Below are 19555 nucleotides of genomic sequence, written 5' to 3'. Positions count from 1 at the left end.
TTTTAAATGGGTTGAATGCTCCCTGCCTTCCATTGTGGTTCTTTAGGAAAATCCACTAGTCATGGATATGTAGGGAAACTTTGCACGATGGTTTGCATGCTCATGACATTTGAAATTTAAATAGTATGTAAAATAATAAGGCTGGCTATGATGATATTTCTAAAGCTTATGTATGAGCTCATCTTTTGATTTTTATTTCAATGGTTATGTGCCACCTATAAGAAAATCTCCTAAATCTGAATCTATTTGAATATGGTTAGACCTGTGACCCGACCGACCAGATGTGGCCTCATTTATCTCACCAAATGGAGCCATTTCCTCCATAAATTATTCATAATCACCCAACCTATGCAGATACTAATGTAAAAAACCAAACTACAATACAAAATAATACACATTTGAAGCACTGTTGTGAAGATTTTTTGTTAAATCCCTTTTTGATTACCACCATTTGAGTTTATTATTTATGATATTGACTGTAATTCAGTTGGAATTAGGTTAGACCTAAAGTGCAGCTAAAACTGTTTAATTGGCATGACAGAACAATAAAATATAGAAGAAAAATAAATATAGAATAATATAAAAAACACAATTTATAAATATATAATAAACAATAATTAATAGATAAATAATGTACTAAATACATAAAAAAATTACAAATAAATAAAAAATATTAGTAATATTATGTATTTTAAAGTATTAATCTATATCTATATCTATATCTATATCTATATATATATATATATATATATATATATATAATGTATTTTATTTTTAAATGTATATTTTGAAGTATTTTAAAACACAGACCTTTCCAGAATGTTAATTAAATAATATATAACTATTAATGTAAAGAATAATGTTAATAAATTAGGGAATATACAAATAAATTAAATAAAAATTTATGAACAAGTCTTTTAAAATGTAGAAGCTATTTTTATTTTATTTAATAATATGTAAATATTAATATTTAAAAATTACAATTTAACCAAAATTATGAACTAGTATTTTAAAACACTGACCTTTCCAGAAAGTTGATTAAATAATATATTATTTTGTAATGTTAAAATAATATTATTAAAGTAAGAACATATAAATAAATAAAATTAAAATTCATAATTAAGCCTTTTAAGTATTAAAGTGTGTAGATTTTATTTTATTTAATAATGTGTAAATATTAATATATACAAATGTACAATAAAAATGACAAATAAACAAAATTTCTGAACTAGTATGTTAAAACACTGATCTTTCCAGAAAGTTAATTAAAAAATATATAATTATTAATGTTAAAATAATGTTTATAAAGTAAGAATATACAAATAAATAAAATTAAAATTCATTAATAAGCCTTTTAAGTATTAAAGTGTAAGGTTTGATTTTATTTAATATTTTGTAAATATTAATATATAAAAAAAGTAAACAAAAAATGACAAAAACAAAAATTATGAACTAGTATTTTAAAGCATTGACCTTTCCAGAAAGTTAATTAAATAATATATAATTATTAATGTTAAAATAATGGTAACGAAGTAAGAATATACAAATAAATACAATTAAAATTAACAAATAAGCCTTTTAAATATTAAAGTGTAAAAGGTTTGATTTTATTTATTACTGTAAAATTAATATAAAAAATGTACATTAAAAATGACAAATACACATTATGAACTAGTTTTTAAAAGTATATTACGCTTTATTTTTTATATAAATTTCATTAAATATACAAGCATTAATATATAGGCCTACTTACTGTAAATACAACACAAATAAAAAAATAAAAATGTTTTTTTACAAATACATACAAAAAATTACAAAAACGTAAAATAAAGTATTTTTGAAACTATATTAAGCTTTTCAGAAATTTCATACAATTTATTTAAAATTTTTCTTCGAATTTGTTAAACAGTCTTTTCAACACTAAAAAAAATCTGCCTTCAGGACAACTTGGGTTCAATATGCGCGCACCCTCGCGTTCACGCCTATGTGCGGGAGCGTGCATTCTAGGCGCGCGGCCGCGGAGGGGGGATTTATGTATGAAAAGAAACAGGAAACTCCACCGATCTGTTCGCCACTTGAACAGCCGTGGGAGAAGCGGAGCGTGACACTGGGCGTTAATGACTCAATTTTCACGTTATTTTTAATCAACCATGGCCGTCAAGGCACTCGACTGATTACCGACACGCTCCACTTTTATTTTTTTAAACTTTACAAACTCCAGCGCTTGGAAAAAGTCAAGTTTGAAGAGCTCGTGTGCGTGTGCGTGAAAGAGTTGGGCGTGAGGCGTTGGGGTGGCTCCCTCATTTAAACCACTTGTGCATGATATTTCTTTCTTCCTCGCATTTTTTTTAGCTTCTTTTATCGTCGGAAAGCGTTTGAAACTCCAGGAAGATGGGGTGCACCCTGAGCTCGGACGACAAGAGCGCCCAGGAGAGGAGTAAAATGATTGACAAAAACCTGCGGGATGATGGAGAGAAAGCGTCGAGAGAGGTCAAGCTGTTGCTGCTGGGTGAGTTAGCCGCTCCGCTAGTGACTTAAAGAGTGTTAAAGTTGATTTAACAGCGGATATAAGATACTTCACCAATGGATTTAATATTTTAATAAGCTGTAAGTGGAGAATAAAGAAGTCAAGTGCATATTTATGAATGTTGGAAACTTTTCTGCCCATAGTTAACGTACCGCGCTGGTGTCTCGGCTAGCATATGAAGCTAATCCACTTAACATTTAGTTAACGTTATATCACTCGAATCATTTACCACTGCTATTATTATTTTAATTTACGTTTCTATACAACACAGACGATTTTTTTGCGTAAGTGATTTTATTTGCCTGTTTTTTGTTTATTTTGGCCTTGACCTGTTTGAAAGACCGGTTTGCATATTCGCCAAGTGGCCAGTTAGACGCAAACGGCTATCAGCTAACGTTAATCCAGCCAACAAAAGACTAGATTAATCTAATTTAATCCGAACTGCCTGATTTACTGAGATGGATCTGATGGATTACCCTAAACTTCATCCAATTATGATAAATGAGCTTGTGCATATGGAGGGTCCTGCTGGGTGCTTGGAGCAAACTGGAGAGGATGATGCTAGATGGGCTTAAAAAGTGGTCCTGGTGGTTTTACAAAATATTCTAAATCTCGAAAGTCTTAAACCTTAATGTATGATTCATTTGAGTTATTACTTTCCAACAACAGCTCTTCAATAATTTAGGAGAGGCATAAAAAATAAGTTTTAGTCTTAGATTTTGCTTATGGCAAGTTCTATAACTGCAGATTATAAATGATATCTAGAATTTATAGTTTTTTTTCTTTATTACCTTAAAGCAGTCAACTTGTAAATGTATTGTGATTTACATAGAGGCCACTTGTTTCTCAGTTTCCGATTCCTGTTTTGCATATGTTTCCTCTGTACTTTTCCAGCATTTGTTTGCATGCATTTTTCAGGACGTTGAGTAATGAAGCCGAACAATTTATTGAAACATGATTTCTTGATTATCTATGGCGTGTACAGCCTAAACATATGTTACCCTGGATCACAAAACCAGTCTTTAGTATGGGTATTTTTGTAGCAATAGCCAACACATTGTATGGGTCAAAATTACTGATTTTTCTTTTATGCCAAAAAAATCATTAGGTATTAAGTAATGTTCCATGAAGTAAATTTCCAACCGTAAATATATCAAAACTTAACTTTTGATTAATAAGAACTTTCATTGCTAAGAACTTAATTTGGGCAACTTTAAAGGTGATTTTCTCAGATTCCATCAGATTCTAGATTTTCAAACATTTGTATCTCGGCCAAATGTCCTATTCTAACAAACAATCATCAGTTGAAAGCTTATTTATTCAGCTTTCAGATGATGTATAAATCTCAATTTTGAGTGACTGGTTTTGTGGTCCAGGGTCACACATTTGCTTTACAAAAAAAAAAAAGTCACAAACTCCCCATAGACAAGCACTTGGTGCTGTTTACATGCAGTTTTATTTATTTTGAAGAGCTGCAGAGTTTATTATGTCAGTTTCCTTGCAAACAATAATGGATCTGCCTATTTAATTTACCATTTATTGTCCATTTTCCCACCAGTCCCTCCTTTCCTTGCTGTGTAAATCATTAGAGGACATAAAAACCTGCCCCTACGCTGTCAAACTTTAGGGAATTGACGTCTAATAATCTAGTTAACTGGATTCCCCCTATGTGCTGATTCATTATACGCCTTCTGCGTGTTGCCTTCTTGAGTTTGTTTGCTTTTTGGCATTGTGGATCAACAGCATATGTCCTTACACCTGCTGTAAAACAGGCTGGAGTTCCTGTTTAGACTATAGAGGGGACAAATGGTGACTGTCAGGCTTGTTACTAAGAATAAAACCACTGCTGTGAAGAGAAAGTACCTTCATGGGTGGTTATTGAAGAATTTTGTCGCAAAAGCCACAGATGCTTATCAAAACGTAGTAATTCAGTGAAGACGAGCACGTCTTTATGGTTTAGAGTGTGTTGATCGTGCGTCTCAGGCAGTTGTTGTTGGTTGCCCAGGAACCAAGAGCCAGTTCAAATTACAGCATCATAAATGCAGCCACAGGAGACCAAACAAAAGGTGAAACCAGTGCTTTGGGATTCAAGTTCAATGTGTGGCATCAGAAACTTGGATTTATGCATTTTAGAAGCAAGCAAGCATCAATGCAATTGCCAGTGCTTATGCTTAGAGGGATAGTTGACACAAAAATGAAAATTCTGTCATTAATTATTCGCCCTCATGTCGTTTCAAACCAGTAAGACCTTTGTTCATCTTCAGAACACAAATTAAGATATTGTAGATGAAATCCAAGAGCTCCCTGACCCCCACATTCAAGACACAGAAAGGTACTAAGGACATTGTTAAAATAGTCCATGTGACATCAGTGGTTCAACCGTAATGTTATGAAGCTTCGAGAACACTTTTTGTGTGCAAAAATAAAAAAATATATATATACATCAGAAATATATAAATTTGTTTTCCGAAGAGGAACAAAGGTCTTACAGATTTGGAACGACATGATGAGAATACTTTTCGTGTGCAAAGTAAACACAAATAACGACTTGATTCAACAATTTCTTGTTGAATTTCATCCAAAATATTATAATTTGTGTTTCGAAGATGAACAAAGGTCTTACAGGTTTGGAACGACATGACATAATTAATGACGTAATTTTAATTTGTGGGTGAACTATGCCTTTAAGGATTTAAACCAAGCCTTAAAACAAAATATTACACTTTCAATATTGAAGTAGGGACTGGAATATCATATTGACCTAGACTACTTTTGCTCAGGGGCTTTAGGAAATCACATAGCATACCCTAGCAACCAGTACCCTAGTTTTGGCCTGCCTTCTCAAACCGTATTCCAGCTTCAGTTTAAAAGGTTTCTTCTCAGAAGGATCTTAAAAAGTGCGGTAACATTTACTGCTGCTCTGCAAAATTTTGTGGGAAATTATGTGGGCGTTAAAAATTAGTATGTACCATTTGGAATTTTGCGTAAAGGTGAAACAATTCATGATGCAGAGGTTTTTCATGCGAATTCATCGCATTGACAAATGGATGCATTCATCGCCACACTAAAACAAACATGAAGAAAAATTTGTGTGGCTTTTTTTCGTTAGGACAGTAGTGGTTAGACAGGAAGCGAAGTGGGAGAGAGAGAGGGGGACTGCATTGGAAAGGTTCACGAGCCAGGACTCGAACTCGGAACGCTACATGTAATTAAAGATTTCTTTTTGCTGTTTTTGCCTTTTTTTTAATTATTATTATTATAGGACAGTATACAATTTTTTTCTTTAACGCAGAACTAAGCCTATGAGTTAGACTTCTGGTTCATGGTTCTATAGGGAAATAACGAGAAGAATAACAACGTGCAGTAAATGGTAAAACTGTTTGCTCTACAAACCAGTGTGTTCATAATTGAGATTAAAATATAATATTAAAATAACATAAGACATGCCACCCACTCTTACGGCAAGAAAAAGGTGTATAGAGAGTCTTGATGGTCATGTGTGGTCACATTTGCCAAATTTAGTCGACTAAAAGTTAACTGTCAAAAATGTAGTGATTTTTGAATTGCAGTGCACACAGTTGTTGCTCACTGTCACACATTTGCACAAAAAGTTTAAACCTGATGTAAATTTCCCAGTTTTCAGATTGAGGTTTCAAATTAAAATGACTGAATTGACATGACTGCAAAATTCTTTGACCGGTGGAACTGTTGATTATGTGCTAGGAACACTTTGGCCTTTGTTGGAAGACGATTAATAGTGTGGATGAACGTTAAGTGCCACAAGACTTTCATCAACTCTTGTGGGAGCTTTGTTGGGGTCTCTGGGGTAAATGCTGCGCTCTTGTGTTCGGTCTCCTCGCAGTAGGATTGGAATCTGTGTAAGAGATGCTGATGTGGCCTAATTGCTGTGTTTGTGTTTTGGGACTGAGAGTAAGAGACGTCCTCCCTCAGGGACGTCCTCAACCACAACTGAGATGGTTAATTGAAACGTTCGCTCGGTGAACGGATAAACTCTAGTCTCACGGAAGGCGGAGAGCTTGCCTGACCGTACGTAAATTAAAGACCAGCCTTATTCTGAAATTGCTAAATTTTAATTGAAAACACTTAGTGATTTTCAATTTTCCATTTTTTTTAATGCCAGGGACCCCCAAATATAAAGACTGCTAAGTATTTCAGTTTATAGAAATATTAAGGCCCAATTCATATGTTACAAAAAAAAAAACATTTACAAAAACATTAGCATTAGCTGTTTTTTTTTATATTGAAAATATTAAGCAATGTTTCTTGAAAAGCAATTCAGCATATTAGATACATTTTTGAAGGCTCACGTTACACTAAATGATGTTGAACATTCATCTTATTAACTCATTTGACAGCCCTAAAATCTATATATTTTTTTCGTACAAGTTTTCGGTTTTCCCCCATGCAGCCGCCTGGGGGTCCCTGGACCTCAATTTGAAACCCCCTGCTTTAAGTGAATTTTTCTTAAGGTTGTGATGCTTGAATTTGCTGTCTGTCGCCTGCAATCAAACCTGCACTGACATTCTTATCTAGACATACAGCTAATCTGTTTACAAAAGCCTGTCTGTAATCCCATTACAGTGAGGTGACGTTTAATTAATCCATTAAGATTAACACCTACACACTTCCACACATCACTACTGACTGTTAAAGGTGGTTGCTTCTGGTATCTTGTTAACATACATAGTGGGAAATATACACTTAATAGGCCTCATTCATGAAACACGAGCAGAATGAATATTTGTGCAAATTGCTTGTAAAGCAGTTCCTATGTAAACTTTCGAATTCATGGAAATTATTTTGAAAATGTTAGTACAAAAGAAATGCACAGCCACTCTCTAGCACAACTAAATGGTGCGTAAAACATTCGGTGTTCTTTTTTTGGCAAACTGATGACAGAATTTTGATGCACTACCATAATAATATTTCGCAAGTTCATTTGCCCTGTCTGTGTAAAAAGCAGTGGTCGTCACTGCCACTTTTTACCCAGCCGTCCAGTCAATAGAGGGCGGGCGGGACAAATACTACACCGACCAACCATTCTACTTGTACAATGACCGAACAACAATGGAAAAGTTATTATTGCAGGTTAATTAATTTTTATGTTCAGTAATATTCTTCAAAATGAAATGCTGGTAGTACGTTACTGCCGTGGATCATTGCAACCAAAGCGTATTAGCTGGAAAAATGCTGTGCCAACAAATCGTTCTCAAGCGCTACCACCTGGCCGTTTTCAGAAGAGTGTCTGGCTTTTTTTTTTCTTCTCTCAACTGGCTAAAAACACTTTGGTTGGACACATTAATTAAATATTTATTGTTAAGTGTATGGCCTATTAGTCGTTTTTGCATTTATGCAATATATTGGAGCCAAACCTGAGGTCACATTTATCTGCGTGCTTGGAGCGGTCCAATGGGGTATCTACGTGTATATATATCTATGGGCAGCCATGCCATCATTTTCCAAAGTCTCCATTTTGGTCCGTTTAAACTGAAAAGCAACCCTGGAATTTTCAAACTAAAACTGGGTCTGCAGCGTTTTTTTTAAAGTCTTCATTTTCGAGGGTTGAAAACGCTGTAGTAGTGTAAACGAAAGGTGTAACCAAAGCAAAAGAAAATGCACTAGTGTAAATGTAGCTTGAGACAGGAGTCCAGAATATACCAGTGCGTTCCTTGATACGTAACTTGAGTATAATTCATAGGCGGGGTTATGCTAATGTGAATGAGTGTGCCATGCACGCTTGTCCTATTTACGAATGATTGGTATTTGTTAAAGGAGATGTTCACTTCCTGAATAAAAAATTTCATATTTACTCACCCCCTTGTCATCCAAGATGTTTGTGACTTTCTTTCTTCAGTCGATAGGTAATTGTTTTTTGAGAAACATTTCAGAAAATATCTCTATATAGTGGACTTTAATGGTGTCCCCAAGTTTGAACTTCCAAAATGCAGTTTAAATGCAGCTTGTCTATTCTCAGTGATGCGCATGCGAACTGTGTGATCCGGGTCAATACAGTTAGGGTATGTCGAAAAACTCCCATCTCATTTTCTTCTCCAACTTCAAAATCATCCTACATCACTGCAGAAGTACCAACCCAGTGTTTACAAAGTGAACATGCTAAGAAGATCAAACGCCGTTTACAAAAAAAGGTGAAACGATAATGTAGGATGATTTTTAAGTTGGAGAAGAAAACTAGATGGGAGTTTTTCGACATACCCTAACTGTATTGACCCAGATTACACGTTGCAGAGAATAGACAAGATCAGCGTTTTCGGTTGAAGTATATAAATTGTCAATTTCTTTAGAAAATGACCGATCACTTCGCTAGATAAGGTTCTACTTCCTCGTTTCCTCATTTAGAGCCCTTTGAAGCTGCATTTAAACTGCATTTTGTAAGGTCAAACTTAGGGGCACCATTGAAGTCCACTATATGGGGAACATTCCTGAAATGTTTTCCTCAAGAAACTTAATTTCTTTAAGACTGAAGAAAGAAAGACACAAACATCTTTGATGACAAAGGGGTGAGTACATTATCTGTAAATTTTTGTTCTGGAAGTGAACGACTTTAACAAATGTTTATCTAATCTGATGTTTACGAAGTTTCCATAAAATTCCATTTTGCACGCAAATTAGAAATTACTACAAGTTCATATGCATATTCACGAAAATTCCTTGAATGAGGCCCAATGAGTCTAAGGCTAAGTTTACACTTGTGTTTTCGTTGTAAAATGCATGTCATTTACACTACCCTGGCATTTTCGACCCTTGAAAACGGAGACTTTCGATGAACGCTGCAGACCTTGTTTTAATACAAAAACTCTAGGATTTGCTTTTCAGTGTAAACGGACCAAAACGAAGACTTAAAACCATGGCTTGGCTGCCCACATTCTCCTTGATGACTATGTAAATAATAACATCATGCCCGTTTGTTGTGTCACATTTCGGAGGCTAAAGTAAAAAATAACATTGCAGTATTTTTACACCCCAAGGAATAACAGTCAATTTTATTACGGTTACTTCTCTTAAACAAGATATCCGTGATGTAAGCATCTGAATGGTCATGTGACATGCATTTTTGTTTGTGTAGTGTGGGCGGAGATCGTTTCTAATATGCAATGAAAACGCCAGTGTTGATGAGGATCATTTGTATTTTAAAACGAAAACACAAGTGTAAAAACAGGGCCTAAATAGTCTCAGTTTCGTAGATTGTTGGTTGGGGCCATTTCCCATGACGTCAGCTTTCCCCCCACTTCCCTTTATTTTTAAATCACTTGTTTGTCATATGAGTGGCAAGGGTGCAACATGACAATATAATTTCAACTTTTAAGTTGATAAGGCCTTCTCCCTACCCAGTTATTACTTGTGGTGAAATCAAAGCAAGGGAAATAAGATGAACCTCCCACTCAATCTGATACTAACAAACACTTTTGCTGAGCTGGCAGAAGCCACGAATGCTTGATCGTTCAGAGTCAGATCCTCATACTCTTTTATGGAGCAGGGAAGGATCTGGAATGTTTGGGTGTGTGTCCATCTGGCTAACACACTCTTTCTCTCTCTTCTTTTTCTCTGGCAGGGGCTGGTGAATCTGGAAAGAGTACAATTGTCAAACAGATGAAGTAAGTTTCGACCCCTATTATGTCATCCTAATTTGTCATCCTAGTTTCGCAATGTTTTGAAATCACGCAGGATGTAAGCGATAGCAGTGTTTATTTAAATGTGTATTACATAATCATTCGATTATGGAGATGACTTATTAAGGGACTTCCCTGCATTTGTCATGCTTTTGAACATTTTAAGCATCCTCAAAGACCTTAGAATTGAGCAACACCGCAAATATAGTGATATATCTTTGCATTTAATGTTTGCTGGGAACTGTTAGCTTTATTACTTCAATTACTTTAATGCTATTGTCTTTTCTCCACAGAATCATCCACGAAGCAGGCTACTCAGAGGAAGAGTGCAAACAGTACAGAGCCGTGGTCTACAGCAACACTATTCAGTCCATCATCGCCATCATAAGGGCCATGGGCCGCCTGAAGATCGACTTTGCGGATCCTGGACGGGCTGTAAGTGCTGCCGTCATAATGTAAAGTGGGGTTAATACAGGCCACTTATTTATGTAATGCTAAAGTATCAAATGAACTCAAGATGCATTCGATTGGCTGCGTTGCAGGATGACGCAAGACAGCTGTTTGTGCTGGCCGGCTCCGCGGATGAGGGATACATGACGAGCGAGCTGTCAGGAATCATCCAGCGGCTGTGGAAGGATGGTGGCGTTCAGGCTTGTTTCGGTCGCTCCAGAGAGTACCAGCTCAATGACTCTGCCTCATAGTGAGTGTCTTTTAGCTTTTCTAGAATTTATGTTCTTTACTACGCAGCCCGTTTCCCACATAATGGCTGTTGAGCTCCCCACATAATCCGGCGCCATTTCCATTGTGGCTGCAGAGCACGTCAATGGTTCGTGTGCTGCGTGTGGACATTTATTTTACATTGAGTTATTATTGACTTTATTCCATCCATTATGGCCCATGATTCAAATATGCTTTATGCAAACTTTTCAAAAATGCAAATTTGTCCTGTGTTCTCCAAGCATGCTCTGAACCCTTACCTTTTGCATACAACCCAGATGAATAAGACGTGTTCACAATAGACAATTCTGTTGTGTAATAAAAATGAGACGTGTCTAGGAAATCAAATTTGGAATGAATATATATACTATTGTTCAGAAGTTTGGAGTCAGTGAGATTTTATTTTATGTTTTTGAAAGAAGTCTATATTAATTTACATAAATACAGATAGAACACAAATGTTCTGAATTACTTTAATTTAAAATGTCTGTTTTTTAAAATGTAATTTATTCCTGTGACGGCAAAGCTGAATCTTCAGCATCATTACTCCAGTTTGCAGTGTCACATGATCCTTCAGAAATCATTCACATATGCTGATTTTGATGCTCAAGAAACATTTGGTAATTATTAATTATAATTAATCATTAAACACCAATGTTGCTAACAGTTGTGCTGCTTAAATTGTGGAAATTGATAATTTTTTTTTTTTTTTTTTTTTTTTTAGGATTGTTTGATGAATAGAAAGTTTAAAAGAGCAGTATTTAATTAAAATAGAAATCTAATTAACTTAATGCATGCTTGATTAAATGTTTATGGTGAACTTTTATAGTCAGCAAATTAGCGATAGAACGCAATTCCATAAAAGCACCAATGTGAGGGGAAAATTCTGCATGTGATTTACTGACAATGCGCACATTAAGGAACACAGACGCAGCCATTTCCATGATGACCAGTGCAATCTACCAATTGCAGCGCAAATTACCTCCTGCTTTAAGACATGCTTTTTTGGGGTGTTAAATAATGGTGCAAATACCAGTAATTTGACAGCACAAACATTAGTAAAACGCGTTGTGTAATTCCTCTTAAAGGGATAGTTCACATGAAAATGAAAAAATGTTTATCTGCTTACCCAAGATGTAGGTGACTTTGTTTCTTCAGTAGAACACAAATAAAGAAACTCAAATGTTGCAGTCTGTTAGTCATATAATGGCAGTCAATGGGATTCATGGTTTTGAGAGAAAAAAACATACAAGGATGAAACCAAATTAAACCCTGTGGCTTGTGATGATTTAGGTGTTGAGACACAAAACGATCGGTCTGCAAGAAACTGAACAATATTTATATAATTCTTTTTTACCTCTGATCCACCGCGATGTTCAACTGTCCAGTTGTTCAACACTCCAGGATAAGTTCGCGCAAGGAAACGTAATCTTTTAGTTTTTGATTTGTTGCAAGAATCAGGGTAAGCACAAGTAATTACCATTTTGAATAGCCGCTATGCACCGTGCAAACAATGAGTGATGTATACGCACGACGGATCGCTTCTGCACGTGCATCTACTATGAAAGAATGCGTTGACGTGCCACGCGCCGGCTGTTGTGAACACGCTAATGACAGTTGGACAGCAGTGGATCAGAGATAAATTTATATAAATACTGTTCAGTTTCTTGCACAGACCGAACGTTTTGTGTCTTGACACCTCAATGTATTGCCACGAGCTGCAGGGTTTAATTTGGGTTTTGTCTGTGAATTTTTTTTTTTTTATTCTCAAAGCTGTGGATCCCATTGACTGCTATTATATGACTGACAGAATGCAACAGTTTGAGTTAAAATCTTTGTGTTCTACTGTAGAAATAAGCTCACCTACACCTTGGATGCCCTGGGGGTCAGACGCCAAATTAACTCTGAAATTAACCTTTTCAGCACTAATTCTTCACTGCGCATCTTTAGTAAATCCTGACAGTACTATTTTATTGCCAAAAGAGGGTTTGTGTTGCCGCAAGCTGTAAAACTGGCCCTTAATCTTTTCATCTGAAAAAACACAAAGTTCTGCTAAAAGGATCTGCTGGATCAGAAACTCAATTCATCTGTATTAAATCAAATTTACTTTAATTCATTTTATTTAAAGTCACAAAACAGAACTGATATAAAAGACGTGAGTTAGACGACATGATTTCTGTGACTGTGCTATATTCGCCTAGCCTGGAAAAAATCCAGACCCTAATCTATTAAGATTAAGGGTCTGGCATCGGGCAATGAAAAGGGCCTAACTCGAGGGGCGGTACCAAGCGTGCATTTGAAACTCTCACTGCACGCAATTGGATAACGCCAAAACCAATCACAAAAATACACGCTTAGCTACCAGCGGAGCTAACTGATAGATTAAAGTCTTGCCGTATCCAGTTGGCAAAACAGCAAAAACGTCCTTCTTGCAAAGGAACGATTCGAGCGCGGTTTTCTGTTCTTCTTTTAAATGAAAAGCCAAGTCTAACTCGTTCATTGTAGCGGCCAAAGCAGTTTCAAACAACTGGTGTTCATCTGTTGCCATCTTTCAATGTTTACTAAATGATTCCGGACGTCACAGCGCTGTCGTCATCAGCTTAGCTCGCCTCTTTATTATTCGCACAAGTGAAACGAAAAGTATTCTGTGAGTAATGTGGAGCGAGTAATGATATGCATATATTCAGTTCGTTTTTGGTGTACACGCACCATTAAAATCATCAAATAGATTTCTAGAGCGTGCCATTTGATCAGATTTGTAAGGTAAATCATTTATAAACCTATGCAAACACAGGAGAATACATCAATATAAAATCCAAGAAATGACAGTGGCTGTAGAATTTAAATGTCTAGTCTGTATACAAAAAGGATCGAATCGCACAGTGAAGTGTAAAAACCATCGTCAGGCCGTTGGCGCCCTCTGCAGGCATTTGTTATGTGTACTGTGCGTTCTACATTATATGGTCTATGCTTTTGTTCCTTTATTTTAACTAATTATTATATCTTCGTTGTTATATGTATTTTAAATAATTTTAAAGGCTATTGTTTGCTTGCGTCTGTTTTTATTACCTCAAATTAATTATAATTAGCCGATTAATCGTCAGAATAATTGGCAGATTACTCCATTACGAAAATAATTGTTAGTAACAGCCCTAGATTTCGAATAACCTTTTAATCAACTGAACTCTGTATTTTCTGTCTCTAGCTACCTGAATGACCTAGACAGAATATCCAGTTCTTCCTATGTCCCAACTCAGCAAGATGTCCTGAGGACCAGAGTGAAGACTACCGGTATTGTGGAGACCCACTTTACTTTCAAGGACCTTCACTTCAAGTGAGTATTGCCATTGTAACTGCACACGCTGTAACTAATGGGAAAAAACTGATAAAATATTTGAGAATGTGAACTTCTGACTCTGTGTTTGTGTGCATGATTCATGTGCCTTCTTTGAGTTGAGTCATCTGTTTATGCACTATTTTTATCTCAGTCTTTGTTGGATAAGCTTGTCTGATCAAACTCCTTTGTAATCATATATATTAAACCAGTGTTTACCACAATTCCTAGTAAATGTCATTGTGATCGGAGTGACTCTCCCAGAGTGAGTCTCACCACCCACGTCTCCTGTACTTTCAGAATGTTTGATGTGGGCGGCCAGAGATCTGAGAGGAAGAAATGGATCCACTGTTTTGAGGGAGTGACCGCCATCATCTTCTGCGTGTCTCTCAGCGACTATGACCTCGTCCTGGCTGAAGATGAGGAAATGGTGAGCGCGCAAACAACATCACGAAACAGAAACTTTGCCTTTTAAAGTTCCTCTCAAACAGTGCTTGATTTCTCTTCTTGTAGAACCGAATGCATGAGAGTATGAAGCTGTTTGACAGCATCTGCAACAACAAGTGGTTCACGGACACTTCCATCATCCTGTTTCTCAACAAGAAGGATCTGTTCGACGATAAGATCAAAAGAAGCCCGCTTACTATTTGTTTCCCCGAGTATACTGGTATGAACAGTTAATTCCTGAATCTAATTTTAGTTAAGTACAATTTATATAGTAATATTTTATATTAAAGACAAATAATATTCAAAAAAAAGGGGGGGGGGGGGAGCAGTAATATATCATTTAATTAGAAGGGTTATATTGACGTATTAAGATCTACTTTGTAAATATGTTTTTGCTATTTTATTAACATTTTACCGGAGGTAAATTACATTTTTACCAATATTTTAATTGTAATTTAAGATTTGTTGTATTTCGAATCCAGTTTTTTTTTTTTTGTGTAAAAGGCAAAAAGTTGATCATACTGATTTCAAAGTTAAGGATTTATTAGTTAGAATATACATTGAACCAAACACTAAAATACAAAGAAATTGCATAACTGTACTAAAATTGTTTATTTCCCAGGAATAAAGGATTATGTGTTCCCCTTTGTCACTACCGAAACAATGATGACATGTTTTGCTCTTGACTGTTACAGCAGTGACACATTTATGGGATGAGACCCCAAAAAACAAAGATGTCACTACCGAAACTTCAAATGTTTCGGTTGTGACAATTTTAGGTACTTTTGAAGCTAGCTTAAAGATGCTAATCAGCAAATGGTTAGCTAGCACAGTTCTGAACAGTTGTACACATAGGAAAACTAAATGTTATGGAATAACTCCCAAAAAAGTGTTTAATGATAGAAAATTGATGTTCAGTAGTGACATTCTTTAAAGTTAAACAGATTTTTCAGTCTTTTGAACACATTAACCTTAAAATGATGGGGCTTGTCTACTTGCCACGTAGCTATGATAGAGAGACACATTAATATTTCCTGATCATAAAGGGGTGTAGTTAAAATCAGTCTCCGCCAATGGACTAAAACATGCATTGTTTTTAAACGTTATTTATATGATGTATAAAATTCTCAAATTGACCCTTATGAGTGGTTTTGTGGTTCAGGGTCACATATGTATATAATATATGACTTGGTATACTTTTGTCTCCAGTTTTTGATTGGCATTTTTTTCTATATTAATTGTGCAAAACTCTCTACAAGGATCCAGCACGTATGAGGACGCGGCCGCTTACATTCAGTGTCAGTTTGAGGACCTGAATAAGAGGAAGGACACCAAGGAGATCTACTCCCACTTCACCTGCGCCACCGACACCAAGAACGTGCAGTTCGTCTTTGACGCCGTCACTGACGTCATCATCAAAAACAACCTTAAGGACTGTGGGCTCTTCTAAAACAAACCATCTGACTGGTGAGCAAAAGCACCACAGCTTAACTTTGAATTAACTCATTGATGTGATTTAATGAATCTGTTTATTTATCCACTAAATGTTCACTTTCACAGTGTGACGGCGAGTGGCCCGATGTGAAATCTTTGGGAGAACCCGGAGCAGGAGGAAGGTCAACCATGAACCTGAATGTTAAATGCGTTACTTAACTTTATATTTATGTTCTCCAAACATTTTAGAATTTTTTTTTTAGTGCGTTTTAGGAAAAAAAAAAAAAATGAAAAAGCATTTTGTGTAAAATATTTGTACAACTGTAATTGTTGCTGGAGGTTTTCCACAGTTTTTAGATGTTGACTTTACAGGTCCTTTTATAAGGGGATTTTTCATTCAAAGGGATTTTTGGAACATTATGCTATCTCTTTCTGTCTTTAAGGTCATGTGCCTTGCAGTTAATGTTGCAGTGCTTTTTTTCCCCCCACTTCAGCTAAGTTAAATAAGATCCAGCTGATATTTATCCACGCATTTTAGTAGTCTAGACTATAAAAGCAAGATATTTTTGAGACCAAACACCTGCGGGTGATCTCAGAGCTGTGAATTCAATGGGGAAAAAAAATCCGAACATGTCTGAAAATCTTTGCAGGTTCAGAAAACCCTGGTGATCTGAGAGCAGCCGTCATCATGTGTGTGTGAGTGTGCGTGTTGTCAGATTTGCCTGTGATTTGGGATGATGGAAAAGCTGTGGTGAGCTTAATGAATTGGTTCCTCCGCACCTGCAAATCATGAACTGTTTTAATGGAGAACTTGGCAAAAGGTGAACATTGTACATCAATAGGCATTTTTTTTTTATTATTGATCAAAGGGAGTAATTTTTTAATCCATTAAAAGGGACCAAAGAATTTCTTTTCAGAATTCCATAAACATTTTTGTTTTTTTTGCACTAGGTCCACATAGCCATGTTGCATAACCCATGATTTGATAACCTGTACAATGTAATGTCATATAGAAGCCCTCAGTAGGAGTCTTTTCTGGTAGTAACATGATCAATTAAAATGGTTTTCAATTTTACATGCCTAAAATGTAGGTTCTCATTGGATGGGAACAAATGTTGACTAATATTCACTATTTTGCTAATAAAAATGCTGTTGAAATAACGGCATCCTGAAAGATGAGAGAGTTTTTCTTTTCACTTTTTGAACGATTAGCTCATTCCTTAAAGGCATAGTTCACCCAAATAATGAAAAATCTGTCTTTAATTACTCGCCCTGATGTCATTTTAAACCTTCGTTCATCTTTTGAACACACCAAAAAATATTTTTTGATGAAATCCGAGAACTTTCTGACCCTGCATAGACAGCAACACAACTGACACATTCAAGACCCAGAAAGGTAGTAAGGACAGAGTTAAAATAGTCCATGTGACATCAGTGGTTCAAACCTAATTTTATGAAGCTACGCAAATTATTTTTGCGCGCAAGGAAAACTAATTCTCTTCCATGTCAGTCTTTCACAAGAGTACCACAACACATCTTACATTTTTGTTTTGAAGATGAACGAAGGTTTATGAGTTTGGAACAACATGAGGATGAGTAATGACAATTTAAATTTTTGGGTGAACTATCTCTTTAACATGTTTTTTAAATGGTAGCCTTTGCCCTCATATGAACCCAGAAACCACATTTTTTGCTTAAAATAGAGTGTTTTGAAGTGTATGAGATGTCCATAAATCAATATTTCCCCCACAGGAATATGCTGTAAGAGCTCTTGCTTCACACCGTGCTCTTGAAAGCATGGAAGCACACTGCACTCTTGTGGTGATGACTGGACATGGCAGAAATGCTTTTCCCTTTGGCACTTAGGTGTCATAGTATTACAGGCAGGCCAATTATTTGAATGACTTTAAGTTACACTTTAGGACTGATTGGGAAATTGTCTTAAAAATTGTGTTTTTATTGTTTACAACATTTATCTTCTGTCCCTTAAAGCATTTTGTTTTCCCCCAACTGGAAATCTATATTAAGCAATGTTATTTTAGTTAACTAAAGGCATGAAAAAAAACTTTCCCCCCAATTCCTTGAAGGAAAAAAAAAAAAACAATAACAGAAAAATAAATAAAAATAAAATTTGAATAAAATAAAAAAATGAATAAAATTACATTTCTCATTTTAAAGTTTAGTTTAACGTGATGTACTCCCATACTAACTGGACTAGAAATACAAATGAATGAAAACTATGTATATAAAAATGAAAACTTATAAAATAAAAGTGATGCAACAAAATTACTACTACTTTAAAATTAAATTCTGAATACTAAAAAAATCTTGATATATAAGATTTTTTTAATACTCGGAAATATAAATGTGTGTGTGTGTGTATGTATAAATTATATATAAAGAGAGAGAGAGGAGATTATGTAAAACTGTGACATGTAATATCCTTTTTAATAATAAAATGGTTTATTTATATTAAAATAGTTGTTATATACACTACCAGCCAAAAGTTTTTGACTTTTAATTTTTTTAAGGAAAAACCAAGACAGCATTTATTTGATCCAAAATATAGCAAAAACAGTAAAAACTATTTTTTTTTTACTATTTAAAATAAACGTTTTCTTTGTGAATATATTTTAATCATTACTCCAGTCACATTATCCTTCAGAAATCATTTAAGTATTCTTATTTTCTGTTCAAAAATATTTATTATTATGTTAAAAACAGCTAAGTATTTTTTTTCAGGTTTCTTTGATGAATAGAAAGTTCAGAGCAGCAAAGAACAGCATTTATCTGAAATAGAAATCTTTTGTAACATCATAAAGGTATTTATCATTACTTTTGATCAATTTAAAGCGTCCTTGCTAAATAAAAGTATTAATTTCTATAATTTCTTCTCCCAAAATTGTGTGTATAATGTAACAAAAGCTTTTTATTTCAGACAAATGCTTATTTTTGGATCTTTCTATTCATCAAAGAATCCTAAAAAAAAAGTGTCCTCAGCTGTTTTAAATATTAAAAATACAGTTTTTATTATTGTTGTTATTATCTGCTTTTCTGTTGTAATCCTGATTTTTAATGTGCTTTGTATGCTCATCACTGGTTGCTGATCAATTAATAATAATAAAAAATGACAAAAAATATTGATAATAATAATAAATGTTTCTTGAACATCAAATCAGCATATTGGAATGATTTCTGAAGGATTATGTGACACTGAAAACTGGACTAATGATGCTGAAAATGTAGCTTTGATCACAGGAATAAGTTACATTTTAAAATATATTCAAATAGAAAGCAGTTATTTTAAAAAGTAAAATATTTCACAATATTACTACACTTGATGTACTTTGGATCAAATAAATGCAGGATTGGTGAGCAGAAGATCCACGGATGTTAAAGGTTCTTCATGAAACCATAAAGAATGAAGTTTTAGTGCAGGGGGACAAA

General features: G+C 34.9%; 1 protein-coding gene across 1 annotated transcript; it reads left to right on the top strand.

Moving 5' to 3' along the window:
• Positions 1-2054: 2054 nt before the first annotated feature.
• gnaia (guanine nucleotide binding protein (G protein), alpha inhibiting activity polypeptide a) lies at positions 2055-17282 on the top strand. Its single transcript, XM_073832340.1, has 9 exons — positions 2055-2509; positions 10119-10161; positions 10470-10611; positions 10719-10876; positions 14099-14227; positions 14528-14657; positions 14741-14894; positions 15934-16141; positions 16235-17282. Exons 1-8 carry the CDS (start codon positions 2392-2394, stop codon positions 16122-16124), a joined length of 1065 nt encoding a protein of 354 aa, XP_073688441.1. The 5' UTR covers positions 2055-2391; the 3' UTR covers positions 16125-16141; positions 16235-17282.
• The last annotated feature ends 2273 nt before the right edge of the window (positions 17283-19555 follow it).

This window comes from Garra rufa, chromosome 25, assembly GCF_049309525.1.
Source record: "Garra rufa chromosome 25, GarRuf1.0, whole genome shotgun sequence".
Classification (NCBI taxonomy): Eukaryota; Metazoa; Chordata; class Actinopteri; order Cypriniformes; family Cyprinidae; genus Garra; species Garra rufa.
The sequence above is the reverse complement of the archived record's forward strand: the minus strand, read 5'-3'. Positions and strand labels throughout refer to the sequence as shown.

Bases quoted from the DNA above. Each gene is read 5' to 3' on its own strand.
- gnaia (XM_073832340.1), top strand. From the start codon at position 2,392: ATGGGGTGCACCCTGAGCTCGGACGACAAGAGCGCCCAGGAGAGGAGT. The intron at 10,612-10,718 runs GTAAGTGCTGCC...GCTGCGTTGCAG, and splicing joins TTGCGGATCCTGGACGGGCT to GATGACGCAAGACAGCTGTT. The intron at 14,895-15,933 runs GTATGAACAGTT...ACTCTCTACAAG, and splicing joins TTGTTTCCCCGAGTATACTG to GATCCAGCACGTATGAGGAC.